This window comes from Dipodomys merriami, unplaced genomic scaffold (assembly GCF_024711535.1).
Source record: "Dipodomys merriami isolate MVZ:Mamm:240054 unplaced genomic scaffold, mDipMer1.0.p SCAF_1, whole genome shotgun sequence".
Taxonomy (NCBI): Eukaryota; Metazoa; Chordata; class Mammalia; order Rodentia; family Heteromyidae; genus Dipodomys; species Dipodomys merriami.
Window position 1 is genome coordinate 55,472,431 of NW_027202270.1, and position 12,436 is coordinate 55,484,866.

Genomic DNA, 12,436 nt, shown 5'->3' on the forward strand with positions numbered 1-12,436 from the left:
AAATCAAACGAAAACAAAACAAAACCCATAGACTAAAATATTTCTAAGTATATGCCCTGCTTCTAAGTGTCTCAGCACCGCACCAACAGTTGTTTGTGCCTCTTTATTCCTGCCCTGCTGATTGCCCATCTCACTAAGTAGAAGACTATCACTAAGAACAAAGGGCCTATAGTGTCTCACATCTATACATTCCTATGTCTCAGACCAAAGCCTATCTAAAATGCTAATTAGGAAAGTTGGATGTTTAAGAACTAGAAAAGTCTCTATTGATTCACATATAATTTTCTGGAAAATACCAGAAATCTTATGCTGTATTAAAAAATATGAGTGAATACTCATCATATTTATTATTAAGAAATGTTATTTTACTATTTTTTGCTATCATTGTATTTATGCTTTCTTTTAAAAAATCATTTAATTTTTGCTTTTATAAGAACTCACATGCCAGATATTCATTAACTTTCGAGCATAAACAAAAGTACCAAGTTAGAAATAACATTGACTTTTGATCATTTAATAGATTTCTGATTCAATTGCTACTGACAAATGTTCATATACATCACTCATGATAACAAGTTTAAATACATTTTTAAAGAAGTGAATTAGGATGGGTGCTGGTGGCTCACGCCTGTAATTCTAGCGACTCAGGAGGCTGAAATCTGAGGATCATGGTTCAAAGCCAGCCCAGGCAGCAAAGTCTGTGAGACTCTTATCTCGAATAAACTACTAGAAAACCATAAGTGGTGCTGTGGCTCAAGGTGAGTGCTCACCTTGAGCTAGAGAGCACAGGGACAGTGCCCAAGCCCAGAGTTCAAGCCCCACCACCCATGAAAAAAAAAAAAAAGTATAAAGTGAATTAGTATATATCTTATGGTGTTAAGAAGTTTGTGATTTGTCATTATTGGTAATTAAAATCTTGTTACTTGATCAAAATACCAAAAATTACTTTCTAGATATAAGCAAGGGAAAGTATAACATACCAGAAATCAGCTAGGACATAGTTTCTTTAAAAAGGTTGCTAAAACACACTAATAAAAAAAGATAGGATCAATCAAATCACAACTAAAAGCAAATGGCTTGAATATATGTGATAATTACATGTTGCTTACTGAGAAGTGGCAATAAAGTTAAATACTTAAAGTTTCTAAAGTAAATAATTATTACCTATTCTGGGCAACAATGCAACATGGGAAAAATCTCAATAAAACAATGTGGGTTATAGTAGTGGCTCCCTACTTGCTAAAATAAAGACTGCAGGTTCACAAAATCTAATAACTGGGCTATCACCTTGCCAAACTTTCTTGAGCCCAACAGGAAATGTGATTTACTCCCACTACAAAGCTACTTCCTCATGGCTAGAAGAAAGCATAACCAGTGTCTGTCACTATGGGCCCCACACTGGACACAGCCATGCCTGAAACACATGTGGCACGAGGCACGGGAAGTCATAAAGCTTTTCACAAGCACCAGGTTAAAGAGGGAGGTTAGACTAACAGAGATGGATTTTAAAGCTCTCAAAATAATTCTATAATTTGAACTCAAGACCCTATCTGTACTTGCTCTTTTGGCATTTGGCATTTTTCAAAAGTGTCTCATATTTACACTTACATAGCCAAGATGACAGATATACATCACTGAATCCAGCTCTTGATTGGGATGGGACCTCAAACCATGATCCTCCTGATTGGTAGTTCCCAGGTAACCAGGATTACAAGTGTGAACCATTGGCACCTGGCTTAGGATGGTAAATGAGCATGTGTGCGTGTGCACACACACAAATACACATTACATATGGTGCCAGTATTAAGACTTGAAATCAAGGCCCAGGCATTGTCTTTGAACTTTTTCACTAAAGGCCAGGGCTCTACCACGTGAGATATAATCCACTTTCAGCTTTTCTGTGGATAACTGGAGATTAAAGTCTCATGGACTTTCCTGCCTGGGTTAGCTCTAAACCATGATCCTCAGATTTCAGCCTCTTGAGCAGCTAGGATTCTAGGTATGAGACACTGGCCCCCAGCTGTTACTGTAAAATTATTTTGAGAACTTGGAAGAAAAGTACAGGCACTGCTTTTGTTAATTGTCTCATAGATCAGGCAGATGAATGTACCTATCCCTCAGTAACCTTATCAATATATCATGCAACTGTAAAAACAAACAGAGCCACACTCTTGACTCATCATGAGACTCTGAAGATCAGTCACACTGGGCAGTCAAATGAGAACTGGATGCAGCTGAACTCAGCTGAGCCCACAGGGATGTGGTGTAAGAGCAGAGCATTCTGCACCGACTCCCAAAATGCCATACTCTTCCACTGCAAGCACCTGCCTGGATTCATCTTTAGAATCAATATAATTTGAAAAATTTTGTAAATCTTTACTTGGATTCTGGGGTAAAGGTATTCAAATTAGATTTTTATCCTTTAAAACGATAAAAGGTAACCAGCAGAGACCTCCTTGCTATAGAATTATTATATGTGACAGGCTGTAGTAGAATAGTTTAGAATTGTAGTGATATGCAGCCATAGGATTATTATATATGACAGGCTGTAGTGAAAGAGTTTAGAATTATAGTGGTATATAGAACTTTCTTGATATTATTATAATTCTGAAGAACATAACAATGACCATTATTATGTTTGTTTTATGCTCCTGCTTTTCTTTAAAAATATATAGAGACCTGTAGATTAATATTCAAAAATTACCATAGCCACTTTAAAGTACAGAAAGCCCATCATAACTTACTATCACTAAGACTGAAATATAAGTAATTATGTTTTATGATTTGTATTAGAAATAATGTTCCAGAAATATTTCCAATTAATTTTTAATAACTTTAAAACTTTGTCCAAAAATGGAAAACACTGATATGCCATAATATTATTTATTCAACCAATCATTTCTATTTACAACCTCAAAACAGCCTATTAGTTCACCTGTCAAAGTCATACATTTCATAAAATAAAGACTGCAGGTTTTTTATACTTAAGCCATTAGAAATAATCACAAATTTACAAATTTATTTGTCAAATGCTGATTCTTAAAATGTTTCCATACTAAAATGAGTATTTTAGGTCATATATATTTTGTTTTTGTGGCAAGAAATTTACATGTACATTGTATTATTATTAAAATCATGATCACCAACTACTCAAGTCTCTGCATTTTTATGAATATTGATTAGGCACATTAATTAGCAATTAATCCTTCCAAATCAAAAGTGATTATAAATATGACAAGCTCCTTTTTTTCTGATTTTATTTTAGAATAAGAGAAAAGAATTCATAGTTAGGATTTACATTCCACATAAATGGTCAGGTAGGTCACCGGAAAAAAAGATTCTTGAGAACCTAAAAAAAAAAATTAGTGAGAAGCTAGGTCTAATATATATAATATACACACATATATATGTACATATATAAAAATTATACATACATGCATATTTTTTCTTCTCTTGAAAAATAAATTCTAATCTCATCTGAATGTCAGAGAACAGAATTTAAAAAGACTTGTCCTCTCAAGGCTAAACATGGAGACAGGGATGTATGTGCATGCTGCCTTCCTTCACTAGGTTTCTGTTGCACAGATTTGGAAGCAGGATCTCAGACACAAGTGGAAGAAGGAAGTCTTTAAGACTATTTATCTTTCAAGGTTTCCGTGGGAAGCAGAATTTATAAATGATTTCTACAGGACTTTGTTGCAAACTTTTTAAAAGCATAACAGAAAATATTTGTGACAAATACATTCCTCTTGCTGGTGCAATTTTGAAAAAGAGGTAATTTTACTGCTAGGATTATCTTTGAGCTCAAATTCAAATTCAATATAAAGTTTTCACAAAAAAATTACATTTAAAAATATGAAAGTAGCTTCACACTGCCTAGATACCAAAGAAAAAGACATTAGTTTTTTTTACCACACAAAATATGTAAAAATTATATAAATAACTTCAAAATCAAAAATGACAAAATATTAAAAAATCTTGAGACATGTATTACAAAAAGATAATTTATCTTAAGTATGAAAGGTTTTCATAGATTATAAAATGACAATATAGCTGAACCTGTGGCTCCAGGAAAAGGTAAAATAACTGATAAATATATGGGATCTTACGCTTATTCATAACCCAATAAAAACATTTAAAACAATGAGACATAGCTTCCTACCTACCAGATTGGCAAGGTTGAAAGACTTGGATGCCGTGAGGTGTAGGAAGAGATGTACACTCTAATTATAGGTGAAAATACAAGCTCACACAAACTTCTTTTTTTGGGGGGGGGTCTGGTCGTGGAGCCTGAACTCTGGGCCTGGGCGCTGTCCCTCAGCTCTTCAGCTCAAGGCTAGCACTCTACCACTTGAGCCACAGCGCCACTTCCGGCTTTTTTCTTATGTGGTGCTGAGGGATCAAACCCAGGGCCTTGAGCATGCAAGGCAAGCGCTCTACCACAGAGCCACCTTCCCAGCCCCTCACACAAACTTCTTGGAGGGCAATTTGATAAATTTCTCAATTTAAAAACATGCACATATTCTACGGCTAACGAGTACCCATCAAATCAAATATGCAGGAGGAAGAATATATATTGTAACCTCTAACAGCTAAAAATGACACACATCCTAAATGCCCATTGAGAGGAGGGAGATTAAAAAGTAGCACATACAGAAAAGGAGCTCTCTGTATCTTTTTTAAAAGTATGAGTAGCTGGGTGCTGGTGGCTCACACCAGTAATCTTAGCTACTCAGGAGGCTGAGATCTGAGGATCACGGTTCAAAGCCAGCCAGGGCAGGAAAGTCCGTGAGACTCTTATCTCCAATAAACCACTCAAAAAAACCAGAAGTGGTGCTGTGGCTCAAGTGGTAGAGTGCTAGCCTTGAGCTGAATTGCTGAGGGTCAGCACCCAGGCCCAGTGTTCAAGCCTTGGACCAACAACAACAACAAAAAAATAGTATGAGTACCTGGGCTCTAATGGCTCATGCCTGCAATTCTAGCCCTCAGCCCAGGCAAGGAAATCAGGAAACTCTTATCTCCAATTAAGCACCAAAAAGCCAGAAATGGTGCTATAGTTCAAGTGGAAGACTACTAGACAAGCACCAAAGCTTAGGGACAGCATCCAGGCCTGGCCAAAAAAAAAAGCACTTTAAGATTAACTAAGTGAAAACTATTAAGGCACGGAATATATCTGCAGTAGTATGTTTACCATCAGTGCAGAAGGAAACACAATACAGTGTGTGTATATCTGACCCAATGCATACTTCCTTTACCTGTGAATATTCTGAAAGGCATCCTTCTGGCTAACGGGGGGGGGGGGGGGGGATAAAGGAGAGTTGGAAACATCCATTAATCATTTCGGATTTTCATATATAGTCTTAAGTCTTATCATTCTGTTTATACTACTTTAAGGATAAATTTTGTTTCAGAAAAAAGAACCAAGTTTCTATAGTTCGTGGGAAACCTTTTGCAAGCACTACCTCTTGGATGTGCTCTATCTCTGATTTAATGCAAATGGCTTGTGAAGATACTTCACAAGATCCTTGCGCATTTCCCATGGGAATGTCAAAATCAGAGCAGGAGCGGGCAAGATTTATATTCTAGTCCACATCCCTTACGCATTTCTTTAGGAATTTTAAGTTAAATTAGGTTAATTATAAAACAGATATTCTCATACCACATTTTAAGCCTGGCTGGTGAGAAACGTTTTACTGGGCGGGGGGGGGGGCGGGGGGGGAAGCAGGGGCGGAGAAGACATAAAAAAAATCAATAATCAGGGTTAAGGATGTAGCCGAGTGGTAGCGCGCATGCTGCATGCACAGGGCCCTTTTCTGAAACAAATCCAGATGAAAATCAGTAAGCAGCTGGAAACAAAACAGGTATTTGCAGAGCTACTGTTTGAGGGGAAACTCTCTCCCGGAGTTCTGATGATGTAGGTGTACATAACTGCGCAGATACCCCCGCTGGCACGGGGCGGCGGAGGCGCCAGCACCCCAGGCCGTGGGTACCCGGGGACGCGAGGCTGGCCCTGCGGCGTGGCCCCCGGTACTCACCCGTCAGGCTGTCCGGCCGCGGAGGGACCATCCTCTCGTAAATCTCGTACGGCTGCTGTGCGAATTGCTCCGTGTCGTGAACAGTCCTCGGCAGGGAAGGACCCAGGTGCTGCGGCACGGCGGTCATGGCCGCGCGCTTCGGGGACGACGAGCCCACCTGGCCTTGGGACGGGGAAGCTACTCGAGTCTGTACATCCGTCAGAGTCAGCGGGGACCCCACCCTGGTGGTGGTTTGGTACTGAGGGGCTGGTCCGTTGGGGTTGGAGGTCTGCCGGGAGGTGACCGACCCGATCCTCCGCACGGCGGTCGGGGAGGAGGGTCTCTGTGAGTAGGGCGAGGCCGCCCGCGGAGCAGGCAGCGTGGTGGAGGAGTACGCACCGGGGTTCAGAGGCCGGGGGTCGGTCACTGATGGAGAGCCAAAGCCACTACCCATAGAAGTTCTCAGTGACCCCCGTGAAGGAGACACGCCTGTGCTGATAACATAAGAAGGAGACTGTGCTCTAGATGGAACTGAACTAACTCTTCTCATGGCCCGATTGGCTACTGATGGCTGATGAGAGGGGGGAGAAAAGAGAACGGGTTTATCCAGGGATTTGTGTCCATGGTCATTACAGGAAAAAAAAAAGCACAAAGCTCTATAGCAAGTGAATTCACAATTTATTTTAGGCATCCAAGTTTCTTTTCTGCATCATGCTTCAGAGTTTGATCTTAAAGATTTTTCCCCATTGTGTTTTTTATACATTAAAAAACACTTGAATCCTAAGATCAGTAAAATGAGGTCTGAAGACATTTAATATCTCTACCCCCACTTTGTTCTTTATGTTTCTTACCCTTTGCCTAGGCATTTTTCACAGCACATAGAATGTTTTATTCCAAGGGCTACAAATAACTCATGAATGTGAAGGGTCACTGGGTTATACTTTCTTCCCTGTAAGCCAAAGTTTGGCCATGATAGTACATTTTTGTAAAACAAAAAGTTTATTAAAAAATAGTCGAAATGTAGCCAGAAGTTTATTTATAAAGTCTTTATGGCTGGCCCTATTAACAAAAGAAATTGGCCCTATTAACAAAAGAAAAAAAGTTCTTTCAGTGTAGAAAAAAATATGAATTTGCTTCACAGTGTGGCTGTCCAGGTGCCCTAGCCAAATATGTCTATTCTTTTAAGTAATTTTTTAAAACCTTTTCTGGTCTTTGAGGTCTTAAATATACCTGGTAGATTTTAAGAAATACAACAAAGGCACCCCAAAATCTGGTCAAATAGGAGAGATGCTTTGAATCTACTGATTCTTGGCCTAGCCCACTGCAAAAGACCAGAAAGGAAAGCAAATGTCCCTGCCATGGAATATTCTACTCTGAATCTAGAGACCTTTGCAAACATAGCAGGTTTCAGATACTTTTCTTGATGCTGGATGAAAATGAAGAATGGATAGTTGGAGAAAGAAGTGGCAAGGGAACAGGAAATGAAATTACACAATAGGGCTCTGGATGAGACTTGGATCAGGCTAACTATATTGATGAAGCAATTTTTGGACCCTGGTGCCATCAACTCCCACCCACTTTTAGTTGTGGGATACAGAAGCAGGGAAAAGATATGGATGTTACACATCCTTAGCTATTATTGTAAGAGGATATTTGCTTCCAGGTGTCACAATCAAATGGCTGGCTGAAATATCTCTTTTGAGGCCTGAAGTGTACTTGGGGGCAGTATTAGCTATGAAGAAGAGGGGATAGAGAAAGGAAGTGGATGGTAAATAGACAATAAAGCAATAGACAGGGTTGAAAATCTGCTGACCAGACTACATGGAAATATACTTTTTAACCTTTAGGCAAAAAACAATCTTAATGCAAATTTCTTTAAAAGAGATGTAAGCTGGGTGTTAGTGGCTCACACATGTAATAGCTGAGAACTGAAGATCTCAGATCAAAGCCAGCTTGGACAGGAAAGTCCACGAGATTCTGATCTCCAGTAAATCACCAAAAAAGGCCAAATGTACACATTTGAGCAGTGGCTCAAGTCATAAGCATTAACCTTAAGCAAAAAAGCTCAGGGCAGTGCCCAGGCCATGAGTTCAAGCCCTAGGACCAGAAATAATTATGCAAAAATGTAATTGTTTTAGACTTGTAAAAATAGAAATCTACTGAAGTGGGTGAATATTTGAAGTGATTTAACTCACCTATAAAAGCAAAGGAGTATGTGAACAATTTGAGTTTGAGGAGTGGAACCTGAAGCAGCTTGCTATGAGTACAAGAGTTTCCATTGTAGATTAAAAGTCATGCTCTTATCTTACATTAATCAGTGAGCACAAGAGCCATCATTGCATTACGTTTCTCCTTTAGTGCTGGTAACTCTGGCCTATTTCTGTTTTATACCTGGATTTCATTATGAGGAACAGTGTCTACTGAACTTCTGATTATATGATGTTTTTGTTTAGTTAAAAAAAAACAAAAAAAAAACAAAAAAAAAAAACAAAAACCCCCCCCAAAAACCTTCCAACTACTTGGAGAGAGATCTCCACACTGTTTACTATATTACACAAGACTCCTGCTGCTTGTTTTACTCCAGGCTGATCCTGGTGGAGTGAGGTGAATAAATTTGCCACAAGGAAGGAGCTAAGGAGCTTGCGTAAATATATCTGCAATTTTACTTTTTTGCCTATCAGTTAGAAAGCCCTAGCTCGATAGAATGGAGTTCTATATAACCTGCTATACTCTAGTACAACAAAGAAGTGTGCTTTCAGAGAAGAACTCCAGAGATGAAGATCTAAACTAGACTGGGTGAGAATGAATGGACCTTTATGGAGGTTTAGAAAGAGTGCTCTGCCCTCTAGAAATAGAATATATAGCTGCTGTATTTTTAGGAATTCATAACCTCTCGGAAATGATAACATTGTATTCAGTTCTGTACTCCCTCTGGACTTGACAGGTCAAACTTGTTGCTTCTGAAAAAAATTACTATGTCTAGAAACATATCAGAATGAATTGGTATAATTAATTCTATTTAGTAATAGCAGTAAATTAATTGAAGCAAACATATTTTTAGGTATATGCAAAAAAATCCTTAACATTAACTCAAATAGTGTAAAAGAAAATATAGAAATATTGTTACTTTAAAGTAACAAAATGTACACATTAGGTTTTTTTTCAGAACTGTACACATTTTACTCAAAACTGTACACATTAGGTTTTCTTTTAATAGAGAATACCTACAATAAATAGTATACAAGAGAGTAATTCTTTGCAAAGATCTTGATTGTGCTTGGCTTACCTGAACTAGTGTTTGTCCTTCAGCTCTTGAATTCCTCACCAAATGATTATTAGTTGATCCTATGAATGAATGCTGTTGCCTATTATCTGTCTTGCTCAGAGTTTGGTTGTTGTGGAAACTCCCTGCTTCTTGGTATCCACTGTCAGAATATGAATTCATCTGAGTTGAACTTCTTGAATTACCCAATGACCCTGCAGGAATGAAACCAGCAGGAATATCTTTATTATAGACTTTTAAAGTTTACTTTCAAAAAGAAAATATTAAAAGCAAATCTAGTTCTTAAAACATAATACAACAGACCCTCACTTTCATGAAGAGATGTCTGTTCTGGTGAATAGAGGGTCCCTTGTTCTGGCTCTGTCCTGATGAGATAGTTGTTGGGATGGCCAGCGTCAGAAACTCTAGGTTTGCTTATACCAGTATTTGGCACATCTGTGAGAATAAATTGAATCAGCTAAATATGACAATATTACATAAGAACTTATTATAAGAGGCTAAGGTATCTATCAGTAATGTTTTCCAGTCTACGTTAATACATTTTCACAATAGAAACATACTTCTCTTGATTCTTAGATATGTGTGTTCCACATACCCTATTATTATTATTTTTTGGCTGAGTTTCATAAATGTTCTTTTACTTGACAAAAGATCTAAATTAACTTGTGAAACATAGTAAATCAAAATCTGAAAACTGATTGCTGGCCCCTTAGAAAACTCATTTCCACCCAACTTCCTCCAGGAAGATTAAGACTGAGAACAATCACTTAAAATATAGTTTTCTATATCTCAAACTTAAAATATGAACAGAGTTCATGATACTGGGCTTAGTGATGAACCCTTGGAGGGTAAAGTTATCTTTTTATGTTATGCTCTTATTGTCTGCAATCAAAGAAGATCTACATAATGTTCAAAGTTGTTGGAATAGAAACATACAGCCTCTTAACCATCTTAGTTATTCCTTTGTTGTTTCCAGATGATATAAAGTTAAAGGTGAGTGTCGTTTTCCCTAACCAGACCTGCTTTCCATTTTCCTCTTTTATTTTCAACTGGACCATTTGCCATCTTGAGCTTGGAGGAGGAGGGGAAGCACCCCAAACCAATTTGTCTCCTGCTCCATTGCAATGTATGTGTTATATGCTATGAATTTAGGTAGTGTAGGACATGGTACATTTTTCCTACTGAAGAATGATCTTTCATCTAGTATCTAAAACATTACCTCATGTTCTGATTATCCCCACTACAAGTCTTTTCTCAGAGTTACCTTTTAAAGGACTAATGAACTTCTTTCTAAGAGTGCTGTTTCACTCTCACTTCAAAGATTTAACCAATTCTCTGTCAACATTCTGAGTTCAAAACACAACCCTAAGAATGCCAATGTCTTCCTTGACTGCTTGTTTTATTGGGCTCTATTACATGCCAGGCTTAGGGATAAGCAGGTAGGTGTGTGTGTGGGGGGGGAGAGGTTAGGGGGAAAGAGATCTGAAATACGAGAATAAGAAAACTTTTCTAGAGGAGTTAACTTCTACATGAAATTCATTTACTACAAGAAGCCCGATTTTCTTCTTCTTCTTCTTCTTTTTTTTAAATCACCCCTCTCTATTACAATAAAAGCTCAATAAGGGCAGACTTGTCTCCATTGTTTGGGGTTATATCCTCAGCATCTAGGCTGGTGCACTGTACTCAGGAAACATTGGTTGAACACACATTCCTAGGAATAGCAGCAGCTTCCCTTTATTGGGTCCACATTCATGCCTAGTACTGTGCTGTAGCTTTATTGTGTCCAATGAAGTTAGGCTATGGGAGCAAAGTAAAAATTAAGAATTGCTGCTCAAGTTAAAGGTGGATATGAGGTTTAGAGGAGAACTAGGAAATAATCTTGAACCTTTATCTTGATGTCAAATTCAATCTAAGGTTTTGTTTCCTAGCCTCTAGAAAGACAGGCTTAGTGCAGCTTCAACAACCTGTCTCCTGATACATCATTTGACAAGAATACTTGGAGGTGGCGGAGTTCTGTGATGGTTCTGAATTCTCAAGTCTGGAATTTTAATAAAGATAAGTTTCTCTGGCACATTCTGAAACATGATCTTAGTCACTGCCAGCCTGTTAATACTGGAAAGTGAGCTGTTTGAGTTGTAAATTTATTTCAAGTTTCTAAAGTTTTGAACAGTCTTACACACCAGTGCTGGAGGGAGTTTTGTTCAGGATTAGATAGAATACAGAGTGTGCTAGGGTAGAAGAGTTGCAGCGATCAGTGATGGCCACAGTGGCTGCAGAGGAACTGGGGGTTGCAGGCCAGTACAGAAGCCCATCCTGTTCCACCTAGGAATGGAATCCCACTCCCTCCACCCCCCAAAAAGCAAAGGAAAAAGGAAGGAATTATAGGAAAAAGTCACTCTCATCTTAAGTAGTCACAAACTTGGAAAAATATTGTGTTTAAAAGAAAAAGATGTCCAAATAGGTCTTAGTTTCAATTTCAATAAAAGATAAAACCTGGGACACTAATATATCACGGAGTTGACTTGGAAACACCAAGTGCTGTGCAGTATCGGCACTGGAAAACTATCACCATGGAAACAAAAAGCCACTGGAAGTATGAATATGCTGTCCTCAAAAAAAAAAAAGAAAAAAAAAGAAAAAAAGAAAAACCGAAACGTTAGTATTCAGAGCTATTATTTTAAATAGGAAGAGACAAAGATACATCCTAAAAATCTCTGCATGAGGAACTGCATCCTTCCAACCAATGGAATATTTTTCTAGAACTATGCTAGAAAATCTAGAAATTATGCTCGTTTTAACTCTTTTTTATAAGGGAGTATTTAAAACAAACTCAGAGCAGGCACAAATTATGAGATGTGTGGTTCCACACTTCTCACTCTAATAATAAGACCTAACAGAATTAATACCTAGGAAAATAGAAAAATAAACAATATTATCCTAAAAACAATACAACCCTACACCCTTCACATATTATCCTGACTCTAATAGTTTTAAATGTAATGTCCCAGGAGCCAGAATACAGAAAAGAACTATGAGATGGTTGCTTAAACACTAAACACACATTCACCCACTCACACAGACATACATGCATGCATGCACACACGCACACCTGTGTTCACAGAATTCAATGTGGCAATCT

General features: G+C 38.1%; 1 protein-coding gene across 12 annotated transcripts in view; it reads right to left on the reverse strand.

Moving 5' to 3' along the window:
- Pkp4 (plakophilin 4) overlaps positions 1-12,436 on the reverse strand; it is a 219,247-nt gene that overhangs the window by 53,517 nt on the left and 153,294 nt on the right. For 4 of the 12 annotated variants that reach the window (XM_070022733.1, XM_070022712.1, XM_070022757.1 and 1 more), the window contains 4 exons: positions 9,601-9,732; positions 9,301-9,491; positions 6,036-6,585; positions 3,299-3,349 (listed from right to left, as the gene is read on the reverse strand). In XM_070022733.1, the coding sequence (XP_069878834.1) occupies positions 3,299-3,349; positions 6,036-6,585; positions 9,301-9,491; positions 9,601-9,732 (924 nt within the window). Of the gene's footprint in view, positions 1-3,298; positions 3,350-6,035; positions 6,586-9,300; positions 9,492-9,600; positions 9,733-12,436 lie in introns of those variants that run through there. The other 8 variants (XM_070022754.1, XM_070022775.1, XM_070022723.1 and 5 more) reach the window with 5 other exon arrangements.